Source organism: Coregonus clupeaformis, chromosome 6 (assembly GCF_020615455.1).
Source record: "Coregonus clupeaformis isolate EN_2021a chromosome 6, ASM2061545v1, whole genome shotgun sequence".
Taxonomy (NCBI): domain Eukaryota; kingdom Metazoa; phylum Chordata; class Actinopteri; order Salmoniformes; family Salmonidae; genus Coregonus; species Coregonus clupeaformis.
In genome coordinates, this window is record NC_059197.1 from 35,291,918 (window position 1) to 35,311,925 (window position 20,008).

A 20,008-nucleotide genomic window follows, 5' to 3' on the forward strand; every position below is an offset into this window, starting at 1 on the left:
AATCCACGGAATGGAGTCAAACGCGTTGTTTCCATGTGTTTGGTACATTTACATTTTTAGTCATTTAGCAGACGCTCTTATCCAGAGCGACTTACAGTTAGTGAGCGTATACATTATTTATTTTTCATACTGGCCTCCCGTGGGAATCGAACCCACAACCCTGGCGAACCCACAACCCTGGCTGGCCATTCCCTCCCCTACCCTGGACGACGCTGGGCCAATTGTGCGCCGCCCCATGGGTCTCCCGGTCGCGGCCGGCTACGACAGAGCCATTCCATTCCATTAATTCCATTCCAGCCATTACAATGAGCCCGTCCTCCTATAGCTCCTCCAACCAGCCTCTTCTGCTGAACACATGGTGCAGTTTGAATAAAGGCCACATTCTTTCTGTAAAAGACAAAGATGAATATGTTTGGTATATGTCAATTCCTGACCAGATAGGTTGCCCAACTGATTCCAAGGCAACAACTTCATTTTGGTTTAATGCTTGTAGACATAAACAGTTGGCACCCATTTTCAAACTACATTTACCTTACATACAAAACATTTACGCAATTATAATTATAGTCATTGGTGTATATTCAGTCAAATAAAAAGTTATTTTCTTAAATATACAATAAAAAATAATCCCCCTATTGTAACTGATTACTATTGATTACTGTCAATGTATATTCATCTAGAACGTATTGATATACAGTATACATTTTTGTTTATATATAGTGTAAAACAAATAACATTTTGGACAAACAGAGTGATAGTTTAGAATAAGTGTATATTTGCCTGTGGTTCAAATTGCTCAAATTAGTCTCTCTCAAAAAAATACCAATAATGAATCATGATAGAGATGCAAAGGGAAAAAAACAATCATTGAAAAGTACATTTTCAAACAACAACAACAAAAAATATATATAGTGATTTGGCGTGACTGTATCCGGTGGAAAGCGGTGACCTGGGTGATTGGGTGAAGAGCCTGGGAGCTGGATAGGAACAGCACTCTGCAGTCTCTTGAAGCTGTTTGGTCAGTGTAGCAGCAGTCCTGGTCCCACCCTGCAGTGAACTGGGGAACATCGACCATACCCCCCTGTCCCAGACTAGCGCTCTAACAGTCAGAAGGGAAATTAGGTGGTGAGGGGGAAAGGACACAAGCCCAACTCTCACCCCCTACCAGCCTCAGGGCAGGCGAGCGTCAGGACTACAGTATCACCAGACTTGGCAAGTCTTGTCAGGCACCATGTAGCTGTTCCTGGGACAGTTGAAGGCCTTGGCAAACTCTGGGAAGTTCTGGAGGGACCCCAGGACCCTGAACAGGAAACAGGAAACGGTCATCACTGGCCAGAATGATTAGGCAATCACCGCACCTGGTGTCCTAGGTCTAAATCAGACACTCAATCAAATGAAATAAGGACAACCAGAGACACTGAGGAACGCAAAGAGTTAATATGGACTGAGATGGGGTGAGTGGAAGAGGAAGTGGCATTGAGTTGAGATGGACAGAGATGGAGTGAATGGAATGAGGTGGAAGAGGAAGTGTCATTGAATGATACAGGAGATGAATGGTAATGAGGAGTGAGAGCTCATACCTGAACTTCCCTGGACTGTGTACATCTACTTTGATGGAGTTGACAGCTTGTTCTGGCCTATGTGTTCCACACCAAACCTGGAGGAGGAAGAGACGAGAGTGAGATAGGGTGTGACATCCATCCATCCATCCATCCACATCCATCCATCCAGTCTGACCTGGGCGAAGTTGACAAAGAAGAGTTGTTGATGGTTGAGGTCTATTCCAGGCAGGAGAGGCTCGTTCCCATTCTTCTTCACATAATTCTGGTAGGCCTGAAATCATTAGAACACCACTTCAATCCTCTCTGGCCTGAAATCATTACAAGACCACTTCAATTCTCTCTGGCCTGAAATCATTACACCACCACTTCAATCCTCTCTGGCCTGAAATCATTAGAACACCACTTCAAGCCTCTCTGGCCTGAAATCATTACAAGACTACTTCAAGCCTCTCTGGCCTGAAATCATTAGAAACACCACTTCAATCCTCTCTGGCCTGAAATCATTAGAACACCACTTCAATCATCTCTGGCCTGAAATCATTAGAACACCACTTCAAACCTCTCTGGCCTGAAATCATTACAAGACCACTTCAAGCCTCTCTGGCCTGAAATCATTACAAGACCACTTCAAGCCTCTCTGGCCTGAAATCATTACAAGGCCACTTCAAGCCTCTCTGGCCTGAAATCATTACAAGGCCACTTCAAGCCTCTCTGGCCTGAAATCATTACAAGGCCACTTCAAGCCTCTCTGGCCTGAAATCATTACAAGACCACTTCAAGCCTCTCTGGCCTGAAATCATTACAAGACCACTTCAAGCCTCTCTGGCCTGAAATCATTACAAGACTACTTCAATCCTCTCTGGCCTGAAATCATTACAAGACTACTTCAATGCTCTCTGGCCTGAAATCATTACAAGACTACTTCAAACCTCTCTGGCCTGAAATCATTACAAGACCACTTCATGACTCTCTGGCCTTAAATCATTACAACTCCAGCCTTTAATATTAGCCTTTAATACTTGACAATAGATAGATGGGTACTTTATTTAACACCAAATACATCAGATGATCTCAGACTCTCCCACCTTCTTAGAACACGTTTAAAGTAAGCATAGGGCTCTCAGAATCTGTGAAGAAGTGTTCTCCATCCCTCTGTCATCACACTAACCCGAGACGCCTGGTTGGCCAATCACATCGCTCATTACTCACACCATGCTCTGGGAGCATGTCTAATGGTCCAATCAGAGAGCTGGCAGGAGGACATGGTAATTACTACAGTCGTGGTCAAAAGTTTTGAGAATGACACAAGTATTGGTCTTTACAATGTTCGCTGCTTCAGTGTTATGAGATATTTTTGTCAGATGTTACTATGGTATACTGAAGTATAATTGCAAGCATTCCATAAGTGTCTAAGGCTTTTATTGACAATACATTAAGTTTATGCAAAGAGTCAATATTTGCAGTGTTGACCCTTCTTTTTCAAGACCTCTGCAATCCGCCCTGGCATGCTGTCAATTAACTTCTGGGCCACATCCTGACTGATGGCAGCCCATTCTTGCATAATCAATGCTTGGAGTTTGTCAGAATTTGTGGGGTTTTGTTTGTCCACCCGCCTCTTGAGGATCGACCACAAGTTCTCAATGGGATTAAAGTCTGGGGAGTTTCCTGGCCATGAACCCACAATTTCGATGTTTTGTTCCCTGAGCCACTTAGTTATCACGTTTGCCTTATGGCAAGGTGCTCCATCATGCTGGAAAAGGCATTGTTCGTCACCAAACTGTTCTTGGATGGTTGGGAGAAGTTGCTCTCGGAGGATGTGTTGGTACCATTCTTTATTCATGGCTGTGTTCTTAGGCAAAATTGTGAGTGAGCCCACTCCCTTGGCTGAGAAGCAACCCCACACATGAATGGTCTCAGGATGCTTTACTGTTGTCATGACACAGGATTGATGGTAGCGCTCACCTTGTCTTCTCCGTACAAGGTGTTTTCCGGATGCAGCAATATCCTTGCCTGTGAAGCCCTTTTTGTGCAATGCAATGATGACGGCACGTGTTTCCTTGCAGGTAACCATGGTTAACAGAGGAAGAACAATGATTTCAAGCACCACCCTCCTTTTAAAGCTTCCAGTCTGTTATTCTAACTCAATCAGCATGACAGAGTGATCTCCAGCCTTGTCCTCGTCAAACACTCTCACCTGTGTTAACGAGAATGACATGATGGCAGCTGGTCCTTTTGTGGCAGGGCTGAAATGCAGTGGAAATGTTTTTTTGGGGGGGGATTAAGTTCATTTTCATGGCACAGAGGGACTTTGCAATTAATTGCAATTCATCTGATCACTCTTCATGACATTCTGGAGTATATGCAAATTGGCATCATCAAAACTGAGGCAGCAGACTTTGTGAAAATTAGTATTTGTGTCATTCTCAAAACTTTTGACCTCGACTGTACTAGTACTGGCAGATGGCAATTAGTCCATCCAATCTCATTCAATCTCACACGAGGTCACTCAGACTTACAGGTAATCATCAAATGCTAAAACAATGTACATACGAGGGAGATATAGAGAAAACTTGACTGTGGAACAGGTTACTGGAATAGATTTCTCGCCTGGGGTAAAGGACTCAGTCTTCAGATTGTGTGTGCACATTTTTTTTTTTGCTGTAAAATGTATCTTTCTACAGTGTGCATCCCTACCTGGTATGACTGGCGAATCCCGCCATTGTCTGCAATGTTCTCTCCCAGAGTGTTATTCCCATTGAGCTGCTTACAGAAAAGAAACAGGCAGATCAATTCAGACTGTAATTTTGAGCCATCTCTGTATTTCAGCAGTTCCACATCCTATTCCAGGAAAACCATTTTCCACGCTGCGGGCAAACTGGCGGTTTTTCTCAGAGGATGAAAAAATGCAATTGTTTCACGGAAACAAGTCAAGGGAGGACAGGAGATGAGCAGACGTGATGAGACAGAGGGAAAAGAAAGAAGAGGAGAGGAGAGTAAAGCGTACGTTCAGTCCGTTGGCCAGGTCCCAGGAGAATCTTCCATACTGGTCCACCATGCACTTCGACAGCTCAACAAAGTTCTGGGTGGAGCTTGGCGTCCACCAGTCCTTCAGGTCACCATCTTTATCATAGTTACGACCTGGCAACAGGTCAAATAAACTATGTTTGTGGACAGCTGACCAGCTAGTCCACATGTCATGAAACAACACTTTGAATTGGACTGTCCATTCTAATAAAGCTAATTTCATGAGAACAGTCTCTTACCGTTGTCATCGAACCCGTGAGTGATCTCATGTCCGATCACCATGCCAATACCGCCAAAGTTCAGAGACTTGGTCTGGCCCTTACCGAAGAACGGAGGCTGTAGGATGCCTGCTGGAAACACTGAGAGGATAGGAGGGAGAAAGAAAGGATCTCACATCTCATATCTTTCATCTTCAGAGTGATGGGAGGTGACAGTAGAGGTGATGGGAGGTGACAGTAGAGGTGACAGTAGAGGTGATGGGAGGTGACAGTAGAGGTGACAGTAGAGATGATGGGAGGTGACAGTAGAGGTGACAGTAGAGATGATGGGAGGTGACAGTAGAGGTGATGGGAGGTGACAGTAGAGGTGATGGGAGGTGACAGTAGAGGTGACAGTAGAGATGATGGGAGGTGACAGTAGAGGTGACAGTAGAGATGATGGGAGAAGACGGGAGAAGTGACATGAGGTGACTGTAGAGGTGACAGTTGAGGCGAAGGGAGGTGACAGTAGAGGTGAAGGTAGGTGACAGTAGAAGAGACGGAAGGTGACGGTAGAGGTGACGGGAGGTGACAGTAGAAGAGACGGGAGGTGACGGTAGAGGTGACGGGAGGTGACAGTAGAAGAGACGGGAGTTGACAGAGGTTTCTCTGTTACCTATTTGGTTTTTGCTTGAGGAGTAGAAGGCGTTGACAATGGCTGCTCCTGTTACCCATCTGAGGATAAGGCAGGAAGATGTTTCACATTGATAATTCACAGAATAGTTCCTAATTAATCTTAAATTAATATCTACTCTAATCTTAGTGCTGTGGCTGCTATTTTAGACAGCACTGACAATGGGTTTTTGGAAAGAGAGGATCTTACTCTTCTTTGTTGACTTTGACCCGTAGCTTCCTCAGACGTTTCTTCTGAACATACTCCAGGTTCTGAAGGATGTTCTCAAAGTACTCCTCTGCACTGTAGCTCAACTAGCATCAACACACACACAGTGTCAATGACAGATATCAGATATGATATTGTCCAATGTATCACGTCCACTGACGAAATGCATTGTCATCATGTTCTTTCACCTTTCAACACTCACATTTTTATACTCGTTGTTCAGGTAGGTGTCATTCTTGATGTTGTCGGAGTAGCCAATCCGCTCACGGATAGCTTGTGCCTACAGAGGATTTTGAGAGTTTGAAGGGGAATAACAAAACAGAATGTATGAATTCAGCTTGTAATTTTAACAGTTGACAGAGGTAAAACCGAGACAGGTAAAACAGAGACAGTTGAACAGGTCAGCCTGAAGTCAACAGGTAGAAATCAATGTCAGGTGAGTCTCACCTTCTCCTCAGCAGCCTTCTTGGTCGCTGCATCCATCCATCCCAGGTGGTCTAAGTTACTGATGAACACCTCCCGGATCACAGAGATCATCTCTTCCATCTAACACACACACACACACACTAGACAGATCAGCATGTACTGATAATGTCACTATTGTGGATCTCAGACCAGGTTCCTCATGGAACAGAATGTGATAGAGATCTCTTCTTTCAGAATGTTAAGGAAAGAAATGCTTTAGAGTGAACAATGAAATGTTAGAGTTGTCCTCATGAGCTTAAAATAGCTGTGTACGTACGAGGGGCCTGACTGAACGTTTAATAGATCATGTGTTTGGATCATGATCTGTGGGAGCGTAAACTCAATGGTATGAGACCCTATTGTGTCAGCCAACGGGTCATCTGAACAGGCTTACACACACACACACACACACACACACACACACACACACACACACACAGTGCATGCTGCCGCTGCATGCTCAAGTTAATTTGGACGTACAGGGCAGTTAAGACACAAAAAGGGTAGCCATGCAATCAGACACCTTTACACACAGTGGCATTTAAATACACACACACACGCACACACAGTGGCATTTAAATACACACACACACACTCTCGCTCTCTCTCTTCTGCGACTTGTGCTGGAGATGAGGGTGTGAAAGGAGCTCCAGATGTTAGTGGGTAGTGGTTAGTGGCTCCAGGTGTTAGTTAGAGTGGGTAGTGGTTAGTGGCTCCAGGTGTTAGTTAGAGTGGGTAGTGGTTAGTGGCTCCAGGTGTTAGTTAGAGTGGGTAGTGGGTAGTGGCTCCAGGTGCTAGTTAGAGTGGGTAGTGGGTAGTGGCTCCAGGTGCTAGTTAGAGTGGGTGGTGGCTCCAGGTGTTAGTTAGAGTGGGTAGTGGTTAGTGGCTCCAGGTGTTAGTTAGAGTGGGTAGTGGGTAGTGGCTCCAGGTGTTAGTTAGAGTGGGTGGTGGCTCCAGGTGTTAGTTAGAGTGGGTGGTAGGTAGTGGCTCCAGGTGTTAGTTAGAGTGGGTAGTGGTTAGTGGCTCCAGGTGTTAGTTAGAGTGGGTGGTGGCTCCAGGTGTTAGTTAGAGTGGGTAGTGGGTAGTGGCTCCAGGTGCTAGTTAGAGTGGGTAGTGGGTGGTGGTTCCAGGTGTTAGTTAGAGTGGGTAGTGGGTAGTGGCTCCAGGTGTTAGTTAGAGTGGGTAGTGGCTCCAGGTGTTAGTTAGAGTGGGTAGTGGGTAGTGGCTCCAGGTGTTAGTTATAGTGGGTAGTGGCTCCAGGTGTTAGTTAGAGTGGGTAGTGGGTAGTGGCTCCAGGTGTTAGTTAGAGTGGGTAGTGGTTAGTGGCTCCAGGTGTTAGTTAGAGTGGGTAGTGGTTAGTGGCTCCAGGTGTTAGTTATAGTGGGTAGTGGCTCCAGGTGTTAGTTAGAGTGGGTAGTGGGTAGTGGCTCCAGGTGTTAGTTAGAGTGGGTAGTGGGTAGTGGCTCCAGGTGTTAGTTAGAGTGGGTAGTGGGTAGTGGCTCCAGGTGTTAGTTAGAGTGGGTAGTGGTTAGTGGCTCCAGGTGTTAGTTAGAGAGGGTAGTGGGTAGTGGCTCCAGGTGTTAGTTAGAGTGGGTAGTGGGTAGTGGCTCCAGGTGTTAGTTAGAGTGGGTGGTGGCTCCAGGTGTTAGTTAGAGTGGGTAGTGGCTCCAGGTGTTAGTTAGAGAGGGTAGTGGGTGGTGGCTCCAGGTGTTAGTTAGAGTGGGTGGTGGCTCCAGGTGTTAGTTAGAGTGGGTAGTGGCTCCAGGTGTTAGTTAGAGTGGGTAGTGGGTAGTGGCTCCAGGTGTTAGTTAGAGTGGGTAGTGGGTAGTGGCTCCAGGTGTTAGTTATAGTGGGTAGTGGTTAGTGGCTCCAGGTGTTAGTTAGAGTGGGTAGTGGTTAGTGGCTCCAGGTGTTAGTTAGAGTGGGTGGTGGCTCCAGGTGTTAGTTAGAGTGGGTAGTGGTTAGTGGCTCCAGGTGTTAGTTAGAGTGGGTAGTGGGTGGTGGCTCCAGGTGTTAGTTAGAGTGGGTAGTGGGTAGTGGCTCCAGGTGTTAGTTAGAGTGGGTAGTGGTTCCAGGTGTTAGTTAGAGTGGGTGGTAGGTAGTGGCTCCAGGTGTTAGTTAGAGTGGGTAGTGGGTAGTGGCTCCAGGTGTTAGTTAGAGTGGGTGGTAGGTAGTGGCTCCAGGTGTTAGTTAGAGTGGGTAGTGGCTCCAGGTGTTAGTTAGAGTGGGTAGTGGTTAGTGGCTCCAGGTGCTAGTTAGAGTGGGTAGTGGGTAGTGGCTCCAGGTGTTAGTTAGAGTGGGTAGTGGGTAGTGGCTCCAGGTGTTAGTTAGAGTGGGTAGTGGGTAGTGGCTCCAGGTGTTAGTTAGAGTGGGTGGTGGCTCCAGGTGTTAGTTAGAGTGGGTAGTGGGTAGTGGCTCCAGGTGTTAGTTAGAGTGGGTAGTGGGTAGTGGCTCCAGGTGTTAGTTATAGTGGGTAATGGGTAGTGGCTCCAGGTGTTAGTTAGAGTGGGTGGTGGCTCCAGGTGTTAGTTAGAGTGGGTAGTGGCTCCAGGTGTTAGTTAGAGTGGGTAGTGGGTAGTGGCTCCAGGTGTTAGTTAGAGTGGGTAGTGGTTAGTGGCTCCAGGTGTTAGTTAGAGTGGGTAGTGGTTAGTGGCTCCAGGTGTTAGTTAGAGTGGGTAGTGGGTAGTGGTTCCAGGTGTTAGTTAGAGTGGGTAGTGGTTAGTGGCTCCAGGTTTTAGTTAGAGTGGGTGGTGGCTCCAGGTGTTAGTTATAGTGGGTGGTGGCTCCAGGTGTTAGTTAGAGTGGGTAGTGGGTAGTGGCTCCAGGTGTTAGTTAGAGTGGGTAGTGGTTAGTGGCTCCAGGTGTTAGTTAGAGTGGGTAGTGGTTAGTGGCTCCAGGTGTTAGTTAGAGTGGGTAGTGGGTAGTGGTTCCAGGTGTTAGTTAGAGTGGGTAGTGGTTAGTGGCTCCAGGTGTTAGTTAGAGTGGGTGGTGGCTCCAGGTGTTAGTTAGAGTGGGTAGTGGGTAGTGGCTCCAGGTGTTAGTTATAGTGGGTAGTGGCTCCAGGTGTTAGTTAGAGTGGGTAGTGGGTAGTGGCTCCAGGTGTTAGTTAGAGTGGGTAGTGGTTAGTGGCTCCAGGTGTTAGTTATAGTGGGTAGTGGCTCCAGGTGTTAGTTAGAGTGGGTAGTGGTTAGTGGCTCCAGGTGTTAGTTAGAGTGGGTAGTGGTTAGTGGCTCCAGGTGTTAGTTATAGTGGGTAGTGGCTCCAGGTGTTAGTTAGAGTGGGTAGTGGGTAGTGGCTCCAGGTGTTAGTTAGAGTGGGTAGTGGTTAGTGGCTCCAGGTGTTAGTTATAGTGGGTAGTGGCTCCAGGTGTTAGTTAGAGTGGGTAGTGGGTAGTGGCTCCAGGTGTTAGTTAGAGTGGGTAGTGGGTAGTGGCTCCAGGTGTTAGTTATAGTGGGTAGTGGTTAGTGGCTCCAGGTGTTAGTTAGAGTGGGTAGTGGTTAGTGGCTCCAGGTGTTAGTTAGAGTGGGTGGTGGCTCCAGGTGTTAGTTAGAGTGGGTAGTGGTTAGTGGCTCCAGGTGTTAGTTAGAGTGGGTAGTGGGTGGTGGCTCCAGGTGTTAGTTAGAGTGGGTAGTGGGTAGTGGCTCCAGGTGTTAGTTAGAGTGGGTAGTGGTTCCAGGTGTTAGTTAGAGTGGGTGGTAGGTAGTGGCTCCAGGTGTTAGTTAGAGTGGGTAGTGGGTAGTGGCTCCAGGTGTTAGTTAGAGTGGGTGGTAGGTAGTGGCTCCAGGTGTTAGTTAGAGTGGGTAGTGGGTAGTGGCTCCAGGTGTTAGTTAGAGTGGGTAGTGGTTAGTGGCTCAGGTGCTAGTTAGAGTGGGTAGTGGGTAGTGGCTCCAGGTGTTAGTTAGAGTGGGTAGTGGGTAGTGGCTCCAGGTGTTAGTTAGAGTGGGTAGTGGGTAGTGGCTCCAGGTGTTAGTTAGAGTGGGTGGTGGCTCAGGTGTTAGTTAGAGTGGGTAGTGGGTAGTGGCTCCAGGTGTTAAGTTAGAGTGGGTAGTGGGTAGTGGCTCCAGGTGTTAGTTAGAGTGGGTAGTGGGTAGTGGCTCAGGTGTTAGTTAGAGTGGGTGGTGGCTCAGGTGTTAGTTAGAGTGGGTAGTGGCTCCAGGTGTTAGTTAGAGTGGGTAGTGGTAGTGGCTCCAGGTGTTAGTTAGAGTGGGTAGTGGTTAGTGGCTCCAGGTGTTAGTTAGAGTGGGTAGTGGTTAGTGGCTCCAGGTGTTAGTTAGAGTGGGTAGTGGGTAGTGGTTCCAGGTGTTAGTTAGAGTGGGTAGTGGTTAGTGGCTCCAGGTGTTAGTTAGAGTGGGTGGTGGCTCCAGGTAGTTAGTTATAGTGGGTGGTGGCTCCAGGTGTTAGTTAGAGTGGGTAGTGGGTAGTGGCTCCAGGTGTTAGTTAGAGTGGGTAGTGGTTAGTGGCTCCAGGTGTTAGTTAGAGTGGGTAGTGGTTAGTGGCTCCAGGTGTTAGTTAGAGTGGGTAGTGGGTAGTGGTTCCAGGTGTTAGTTAGAGTGGGTAGTGGTTAGTGGCTCCAGGTGTTAGTTAGAGTGGGTAGTGGGTAGTGGCTCCAGGTGTTAGTTAGAGTGGGTAGTGGGTAGTGGCTCCAGGTGTTAGTTAGAGTGGGTAGTGGGTAGTGGCTCCAGGTGTTAGTTAGAGTGGGTAGTGGGTGGTGGCTCCAGGTGTTAGTTAGAGTGGGTAGTGGTTAGTGGCTCCAGGTGTTAGTTAGAGTGGGTGGTGGCTCCAGGTGTTAGTTAGAGTGGGTAGTGGGTAGTGGCTCCAGGTGTTAGTTAGAGTGGGTGGTGGCTCCAGGTGTTAGTTAGAGTGGGTAGTGGCTCCAGGTGTTAGTTAGAGTGGGTAGTGGGTAGTGGCTCCAGGTGTTAGTTAGAGTGGGTAGTGGGTAGTGGCTCCAGGTGTTAGTTATAGTGGGTAGTGGTTAGTGGCTCCAGGTGTTAGTTAGAGTGGGTAGTGGGTAGTGGCTCCAGGTGTTAGTTAGAGTGGGTGGTGGCTCCAGGTGTTAGTTAGAGTGGGTAGTGGGTAGTGGCTCCAGGTGTTAGTTAGAGTGGGTGGTGGCTCCAGGTGTTAGTTAGAGTGGGTAGTGGCTCCAGGTGTTAGTTAGAGTGGGTAGTGGGTAGTGGCTCCAGGTGTTAGTTAGAGTGGGTAGTGGGTAGTGGCTCCAGGTGTTAGTTATAGTGGGTAGTGGTTAGTGGCTCCAGGTGTTAGTTAGAGTGGGTAGTGGGTAGTGGCTCCAGGTGTTAGTTAGAGTGGGTAGTGGTTCCAGGTGTTAGTTAGAGTGGGTGGTAGGTAGTGGCTCCAGGTGTTAGTTAGAGTGGGTAGTGGGTAGTGGCTCCAGGTGTTAGTTAGAGTGGGTGGTAGGTAGTGGCTCCAGGTGTTAGTTAGAGTGGGTAGTGGGTAGTGGCTCCAGGTGTTAGTTAGAGTGGGTAGTGGTTAGTGGCTCCAGGTGCTAGTTAGAGTGGGTAGTGGGTAGTGGCTCCAGGTGTTAGTTAGAGTGGGTAGTGGGTAGTGGCTCCAGGTGTTAGTTAGAGTGGGTAGTGGGTAGTGGCTCCAGGTGTTAGTTAGAGTGGGTGGTGGCTCCAGGTGTTAGTTAGAGTGGGTAGTGGGTAGTGGCTCCAGGTGTTAGTTAGAGTGGGTAGTGGGTAGTGGCTCCAGGTGTTAGTTAGAGTGGGTAATGGGTAGTGGCTCCAGGTGTTGGTTAGAGTGGGTGGTGGCTCCAGGTGTTAGTTAGAGTGGGTAGTGGCTCCAGGTGTTAGTTAGAGTGGGTAGTGGGTAGTGGCTCCAGGTGTTAGTTAGAGTGGGTAGTGGTTAGTGGCTCCAGGTGTTAGTTAGAGTGGGTAGTGGTTAGTGGCTCAGGTGTTAGTTAGAGTGGGTAGTGGGTAGTGGTTCCAGGTGTTAGTTAGAGTGGGTAGTGGTTAGTGGCTCCAGGTGTTAGTTAGAGTGGGTGGTGGCTCCAGGTGTTAGTTATAGTGGTGGTGGCTCCAGGTGTTAGTTAGAGTGGGTAGTGGGTAGTGGCTCCAGGTGTTAGTTAGAGTGGGTAGTGGTTAGTGGCTCCAGGTGTTAGTTAGAGTGGGTAGTGGTTAGTGGCTCCAGGTGTTAGTTAGAGTGGGTGGTGGGTAGTGGTTCCAGGTGTTGGTTAGAGTGGGTAGTGGTTAGTGGCTCCAGGTGTTAGTTAGAGTGGTGGTGGCTCCAGGTGTTAGTTAGAGTGGGTAGTGGGTAGTGGCTCCAGGTGTTAGTTATAGTGGGTAGTGGCTCCAGGTGTTAGTTAGAGTGGGTAGTGGGTAGTGGCTCCAGGTGTTAGTTAGAGTGGGTAGTGGTTAGTGGCTCCAGGTGTTAGTTATAGTGGGTAGTGGCTCCAGGTGTTAGTTAGAGTGGGTAGTGGTTAGTGGCTCCAGGTGTTAGTTAGAGTGGGTAGTGGTTAGTGGCTCCAGGTGTTAGTTATAGTGGGTAGTGGCTCCAGGTGTTAGTTAGAGTGGGTAGTGGCTCCAGGTGTTAGTTAGAGTGGGTAGTGGGTAGTGGCTCCAGGTGTTAGTTAGAGTGGGTAGTGGTTAGTGGCTCCAGGTGTTAGTTATAGTGGGTAGTGGCTCCAGGTGTTGAAGTTAGAGTGGGTAGTGGTTAGTGGCTCCAGGTGTTAGTTAGAGTGGGTAGTGGTTAGTGGCTCCAGGTGTTAGTTAGAGTGGGTAGTGGCTCCAGGTGTTAGTTAGAGTGGGTAGTGGGTAGTGGCTCCAGGTGTTAGTTAGAGTGGGTAGTGGGTAGTGGCTCCAGGTGTTAGTTATAGTGGGTAGTGGTTAGTGGCTCCAGGTGTTAGTTAGAGTGGGTAGTGGTTAGTGGCTCCAGGTGTTAGTTAGAGTGGGTGGTGGCTCCAGGTGTTAGTTAGAGTGGGTAGTGGTTAGTGGCTCCAGGTGTTAGTTAGAGTGGGTAGTGGGTGGTGGCTCCAGGTGTTAGTTAGAGTGGGTAGTGGTGAGTGGCTCCAGGTGTTAGTTAGAGGGTGGGTAGTGGTTCCAGGTGTTAGTTAGAGTGGGTGGTAGGTAGTGGCTCCAGGTGTTAGTTAGAGTGGGTAGTGGGTAGTGGCTCCAGGTGTTAGTTAGAGTGGGTGGTAGGTAGTGGCTCCAGGTGTTAGTTAGAGTGGGTAGTGGGTAGTGGCTCCAGGTGTTAGTTAGAGTGGGTAGTGGTTAGTGGCTCCAGGTGCTAGTTAGAGTGGGTAGTGGGTAGTGGCTCCAGGTGTTAGTTAGAGTGGGTAGTGGGTAGTGGCTCCAGGTGTTAGTTAGAGTGGGTAGTGGGTAGTGGCTCCAGGTGTTAGTTAGAGTGGGTGGTGGCTCCAGGTGTTAGTTAGAGTGGGTAGTGGGTAGTGGCTCCAGGTGTTAGTTAGAGTGGGTAGTGGGTAGTGGCTCCAGGTGTTAGTTAGAGTGGGTAGTGGGTAGTGGCTCCAGGTGTTAGTTAGAGTGGGTGGTGGCTCCAGGTGTTAGTTAGAGTGGGTAGTGGCTCCAGGTGTTAGTTAGAGTGGGTAGTGGGTAGTGGCTCCAGGTGTTAGTTAGAGTGGGTAGTGGTTAGTGGCTCCAGGTGTTAGTTAGAGTGGGTAGTGGTTAGTGGCTCCAGGTGTTAGTTAGAGTGGGTAGTGGGTAGTGGTTCCAGGTGTTAGTTAGAGTGGGTAGTGGTTAGTGGCTCCAGGTGTTAGTTAGAGTGGGTGGTGGCTCCAGGTGTTAGTTATAGTGGGTGGTGGCTCCAGGTGTTAGTTAGAGTGGGTAGTGGGTAGTGGCTCCAGGTGTTAGTTAGAGTGGGTAGTGGTTAGTGGCTCCAGGTGTTAGTTAGAGTGGGTAGTGGTTAGTGGCTCCAGGTGTTAGTTAGAGTGGGTAGTGGGTAGTGGTTCCAGGTGTTAGTTAGAGTGGGTAGTGGTTAGTGGCTCCAGGTGTTAGTTAGAGTGGGTGGTGGCTCCAGGTGTTAGTTAGAGTGGGTAGTGGGTAGTGGCTCCAGGTGTTAGTTATAGTGGGTAGTGGCTCCAGGTGTTAGTTAGAGTGGGTAGTGGGTAGTGGCTCCAGGTGTTAGTTAGAGTGGGTAGTGGTTAGTGGCTCCAGGTGTTAGTTATAGTGGGTAGTGGCTCCAGGTGTTAGTTAGAGTGGGTAGTGGTTAGTGGCTCCAGGTGTTAGTTAGAGTGGGTAGTGGTTAGTGGCTCCAGGTGTTAGTTATAGTGGGTAGTGGCTCCAGGTGTTAGTTAGAGTGGGTAGTGGTTAGTGGCTCCAGGTGTTAGTTAGAGTCGGTAGTGGTTAGTGGCTCCAGGTGTTAGTTAGAGTGGGTAGTGGCTCCAGGTGTTAGTTAGAGTGGGTAGTGGGTAGTGGCTCCAGGTGTTAGTTAGAGTGGGTAGTGGGTAGTGGCTCCAGGTGTTAGTTAGAGTGGGTAGTGGGTAGTGGCTCCAGGTGTTAGTTAGAGTGGGTAGTGGGTGGTGGCTCCAGGTGTTAGTTAGAGTGGGTAGTGGTTAGTGGCTCCAGGTGTTAGTTAGAGTGGGTGGTGGCTCCAGGTGTTAGTTAGAGTGGGTAGTGGGTAGTGGCTCCAGGTGTTAGTTAGAGTGGGTGGTGGCTCCAGGTGTTAGTTAGAGTGGGTAGTGGCTCCAGGTGTTAGTTAGAGTGGGTAGTGGGTAGTGGCTCCAGGTGTTAGTTAGAGTGGTTAGTGGGTAGTGGCTCCAGGTGTTAGTTATAGTGGGTAGTGGTTAGTGGCTCCAGGTGTTAGTTAGAGTGGGTAGTGGGTAGTGGCTCCAGGTGTTAGTTAGAGTGGGTAGTGGCTCCAGGTGTTAGTTAGAGTGGGTAGTGGTTAGTGGCTCCAGGTGTTAGTTAGAGTGGGTGATGGCTCCAGGTGTTAGTTAGAGTGGGTAGTGGGTAGTGGCTCCAGGTGTTAGTTAGAGTGGGTAGTGGTTAGTGGCTCCAGGTGTTAGTTAGAGTGGGTAGTGGTTAGTGGCTCCAGGTGTTAGTTAGAGTGGGTAGTGGGTGGTGGCTCCAGGTGTTAGTTAGAGTGGGTAGTGGGTAGTGGTTCCAGGTGTTAGTTAGAGTGGGTGGTGGCTCCATGTGTTAGTTAGAGTGGGTGGTAGGTAGTGGCTCCAGGTGTTAGTTAGAGTGGGTAGTGGTTAGTGGCTCCAGGTGCTAGTTAGAGTGGGTAGTGGGTAGTGGCTCCAGGTGTTAGTTAGAGTGGGTAGTGGGTAGTGGCTCCAGGTGTTAGTTAGAGTTGGTGGTGGGTAGTGGCTCCAGGTGTTAGTTAGAGTGGGTAGTGGGTAGTGGCTCCAGGTGTTAGTTAGAGTGGGTAGTGGGTAGTGGCTCCAGGTGTTAGTTAGAGTGGGTAGTGGGTAGTGGCTCCAGGTGCTAGTTAGAGTGGGTAGTGGGTGGTGGTTCCAGGTGTTAGTTAGAGTGGGTAGTGGGTAGTGGCTCCAGGTGTTAGTTAGAGTGGGTGGTGGCTCCAGGTGTTAGTTAGAGTGGGTAGTGGGTAGTGGCTCCAGGTGTTAGTTAGAGTGGGTAGTGGGTAGTGGCTCCAGGTGTTAGTTATAGTGGGTAGTGGTTAGTGGCTCCAGGTGTTAGTTAGAGTGGGTAGTGGGTAGTGGCTCCAGGTGTTAGTTAGAGTGGGTAGTGGTTAGTGGCTCCAGGTGTTAGTTAGAGTGGGTAGTGGGTAGTGGCTCCAGGTGTTAGTTAGAGTGGGTAGTGGTTAGTGGCTCCAGGTGTTAGTTAGAGTGGGTGGTGGCTCCAGGTGTTAGTTAGAGTGGGTAGTGGTTAGTGGCTCCAGGTGTTAGTTAGAGTGGGTAGTGGTTAGTGGCTCCAGGTGTTAGTTAGAGTGGGTAGTGGTTAGTGGCTCCAGGTGTTAGTTAGAGTGGGTAGTGGTTAGTGGCTCCAGGTGTTAGTTAGAGTGGGTAGTGGGTGGTGGCTCCAGGTGTTAGTTAGAGTGGGTAGTGGGTAGTGGCTCCAGGTGTTAGTTAGAGTGGGTGGTGGCTCCAGGTGTTAGTTAGAGTGGGTAGTGGTTAGTGGCTCCAGGTATTAGTTAGAGTGGGTAGTGGGTAGTGGTTCCAGGTGTTAGTTAGAGTGGGTAGTGAGTAGTGGCTCCAGGTGTTAGTTAGAGTGGGTAGTGGGTGGTGGCTCCAGGTGTTAGTTAGAGTGGGTAGTGGTTAGTGGCTCCAGGTGTTAGTTAGAGTGGGTAGTGGTTAGTGGCTCCAGGTGTTAGTTAGAGTGGGTAGTGGCTCCAGGTGTTAGTTATAGTGGGTAGTGGCTCCAGGTGTTAGTTATAGTGGGTAGTGGCTCCAGGTGTTAGTTAGAGTGGGTAGTGGCTCCAGGTGTTAGTTATAGTGGGTAGTGGCTCCAGGTGTTAGTTAGAGTTGGTAGTGGCTCCAGGTGTTAGTTATAGTGGGTAGTGGCTCCAGGTGTTAGTTAGAGTGGTAGTGGTTAGTGGCTCCAGGTGCTAGTTAGAGTGGGTAGTGGGTAGTGGCTCCAGGTGTTAGTTAGAGTGGGTGGTGGGTAGTGGCTCCAGGTGTTAGTTAGAGTGGGTAGTGGGTAGTGGCTCCAGGTGTTAGTTAGAGTGGGTAGTGGCTCCAGGTGTTAGTTAGAGTGGGTGGTGGCTCCAGGTGTTAGTTAGAGTGGGTAGTGGGTAGTGGCTCCAGGTGTTAGTTAGAGTGGGTGGTGGCTCCAGGTGTTAGTTAGAGTGGGTGGTGGCTCCAGGTGTTAGTTAGAGTGGGTAGTGGGTAGTGGATCCAGGTGTTAGTTAGAGTGGGTGGTGGCTCCAGGTGTTAGTTAGAGTGGGTAGTGGCTCCAGGTGTTAGTTAGAGTGGGTGGTGGTTCCAGGTGTTAGTTAGAGTGGGTGGTGGTTCCAGGTGTTAGTGGGTAGTGCCTCCTTCTTTAAAATCGGTGTCCTCCCCCTTCATCTACACTGATTAAAGTGGATTTAACAAGTGACATTAATAAGGGATCATAGCTTTCACCTGGATTCACCCGGTCAGTCTATGTCATGGAAAGAGCAGGTGTTCTTAATGTTTTGCACACTCAGCTGACACACATGAGGTGTACAGTGTGTGAGAGGCTCAGCATTGTAACATGTGGTTAGGAGACTCTACCCTACTGCTGCTGTAGCGCAAGTAAACACACAAAGGCTGGAGTTCACACAAACACACTCCGCAGTGTCACACACTCTCCCCCCTCGTTAACCTCACCAGTTCTTTGCTCTCCCCAGAGAAGGCCTCCTCCACGTACAGTCTTCCCACAGCGTTGTCCATATTGTTGTTGACGTATATGGCACACTGCCGCCACACTGCCGCCTCTGACGTGGTGCCGTATAGCGCCTGCAGGGGGCAGCACAGCATGGCTCACACTGATGACATCACACACCAGAGATGGTGAGATGTAGGAAGAGAGGATTTGAGTAGAGAGAAGGGAGGGAGGGAGGGAGAATGAAAGGAGAAGTAGATGGTGTGCGTACCTTGCGGAAGGCTTTCCTGGTGTCCCTGTACTGCCTGCTCAGACCCACCACCATGTTCATGACAAAACGCCACACCATGTAGTTCTGCAGGTCTCTGGAAACAACAACATGGAAGTACTACACCAGCAACTATAGTTGATCTACAATGTACTAGATTAGAACGTTTGATTAACTGATGCTTATCATCACATTATAATTCTGTGCTTTTCTCAATGTTCTCACCTCTTAGTATACTTGGCTAAGATAGGGTTGAGGCAATGTTCTCAGTGTACTTGGCTAAGATAGGGTTGAGTCAATGTTCTCAGTGTACTTGGCTAGGACAGGGTTGAGTCAATGTTCTCAGTGTACTTGGCTAGGACAGGGTTGAGTCAATGTTCTCAGTGTACTTGGCTAGGACAGGGTTGAGTCAATGTTCTCAGTGTACTTGGCTAGGACAGGGTTGAGTCAATGTTCTCAGTGTACTTGGCTAGGACAGGGTTGAGTCAATGTTCTCAGTGTACTTGGCTAGGACAGGGTTGAGTCAATGTTCTCAGTGTACTTGGCTAGGACAGGGTTGAGTCAATGTTCTCACCTCTTAGTGTACTTGGCTAGGACAGGGTGGAGTCAATGTTCTCACCTCTTAGTGTACTTGGCTAGGACAGGGTGGAGTCGTCTGTAGTAGTTAGGTGCGTAGTTGATGACACGCTCTGTGTCAGGTACAGTGATGCCAACCGTCCCCATGATCTTCCTGGTGAAGTAACTCCAGTCAAACACCTGAGAGGAGGGGTTTATAGTCACCTGAGAGGAGGGGTTTATAGTCACCTGAGAGGAGGGGTTTATAGTCACCTGAGAGGAGGGGTTTATAGTCACCTGAGAGGAGGGGTTTATAGTCACCTGAGAGGAGGGGTTTATAGTCACCTGAGAGGAGGGGTTTATAGTCACCTGAGAGGAGGGGTTTATAGTCACCTGAGAGGAGGGGTTTATAGTCACCTGAGAGGAGGGGTTTATCGTCACCTGAGAGGAGGGGTTTATAGTCACCTGAGAGGAGGGGTTTATAGTCACCTGAGAGGAGGGGTTTATAGTCACCTGAGAGGAGGGGTTTATAGTCACCTGAGAGGAGGGGTTTATCGTCACCTGAGAGGAGGGGTTTATAGTCACCTGAGAGGAGGGGTTTATAGTCACCTGAGAGGAGGGGTTTATAGTCACCTGAGAGGAGGGGTTTATAGTCACCTGAGAGGAGGGGTTTATAGTCACCTGAGAGGAGGGGTTTATAGTCACCTGAGAGGAGGGGTTTATCAGACATATTTAACAGAGCAGGCAACACACACACAGTCTCTTACTTGTGTGTCGACCTCCAGGCTGAAGTTAGCATTGAGAACACTCAGCTCCATCTTGTTGTAGAGGAGAACTGGGTTGTTACGGTCTTCTGGAGTATCAGTTGCCTGGGGGAGAGAGAGCGAGAGAGGGCGAGAGAGAGCGAGAGGAGAGGAGGGAGAGAGCAATTTGCCAATTCAGCTCCAACACCATTAACTGTATATCCAATAAAGCATTCAATAGGTTTTTTTTGACAATCTGCCCTCTTGCTGTCACATAGTACAATAGTCAAAAACAGGCACTGCTGGCCACATCATAAATGCCTGTCTGTCAATAAACACACACAAACACACAGACACACAGACACACAGACACACCAACAGCATGTTTGGAGGCCCAGGGGTCCGAACCCTGTAAATGTCAGTACCAGAACAGCCTGAATGTCTTGTAAAAAGCAGCAGCGTAGCAGTGAGCTATTGGGAAACACAGGGATATTGTTACAAATCTGTTTAGAAAGAGACCATGGGCTCAGGGCTTGGTTAACACAACAACTGGTAAGAACCAGCGCCGCTTGGTTAATACAACAACTGGTAAGAACCACAGCCACACACAGTGATGGAGAGGTGGTAAGGGCTGAAGTCTGGCTTCATAAACACAGTGATGGAGAGGTGGTAAGGGCTGAAGTCTGGCTTCATAAACACAGTGACGGAGAGGTGGTAAGGGCTGAAGTCTGGCTTCATAAACACAGTGATGGAGAGGTGGTAAGGGCTGAAGTCTGGCTTCATAAACACAGTGACGGAGAGGTGGTAAGGGCTGAAGTCTGGCTTCATAAACACAGTGACAGAGAGGTGGTAAGGGCTGAAGTCTGGCTTCATAAACACAGTGATGGAGAGGTGGTAAGGGCTGAAGTCTGGCTTCATAAACACAGTGATGGAGAGGTGGTAAGGGCTGAAGTCTGGCTTCATAAACACAGTGATGGAGAGGTGGTGAGGGCTGAAGTCTGGCTTCATAAACACAGTGACAGAGAGGTGGTAAGGGCTGAAGTCTGGCTTCATAAACACAGTGACAGAGAGGTGGTA

At 48.8% G+C, this 20,008-nt stretch overlaps 1 protein-coding gene across 1 annotated transcript in view; it reads right to left on the reverse strand.

The window, feature by feature from the left end:
* Positions 1 to 281: 281 nt before the first annotated feature.
* Positions 282 to 20,008, reverse strand: part of LOC121568479 (neprilysin-like) — a 98,780-nt gene continuing 79,053 nt past the window's right edge. The window contains exons 10-23 of the mRNA XM_041879006.1: positions 18,956 to 19,057; positions 18,253 to 18,389; positions 17,637 to 17,730; positions 17,371 to 17,499; positions 6,132 to 6,230; positions 5,887 to 5,964; positions 5,667 to 5,770; positions 5,460 to 5,518; positions 4,826 to 4,945; positions 4,567 to 4,700; positions 4,257 to 4,322; positions 1,738 to 1,833; positions 1,581 to 1,657; positions 282 to 1,300 (exon numbers count right to left, since the gene is read on the reverse strand). Coding sequence (XP_041734940.1) covers positions 1,201 to 1,300; positions 1,581 to 1,657; positions 1,738 to 1,833; positions 4,257 to 4,322; positions 4,567 to 4,700; positions 4,826 to 4,945; positions 5,460 to 5,518; positions 5,667 to 5,770; positions 5,887 to 5,964; positions 6,132 to 6,230; positions 17,371 to 17,499; positions 17,637 to 17,730; positions 18,253 to 18,389; positions 18,956 to 19,057 — 1,395 coding nt within the window. The 3' untranslated portion in view covers positions 282 to 1,200. The remainder of the gene's footprint in view (positions 1,301 to 1,580; positions 1,658 to 1,737; positions 1,834 to 4,256; positions 4,323 to 4,566; positions 4,701 to 4,825; positions 4,946 to 5,459; positions 5,519 to 5,666; positions 5,771 to 5,886; positions 5,965 to 6,131; positions 6,231 to 17,370; positions 17,500 to 17,636; positions 17,731 to 18,252; positions 18,390 to 18,955; positions 19,058 to 20,008) is intronic.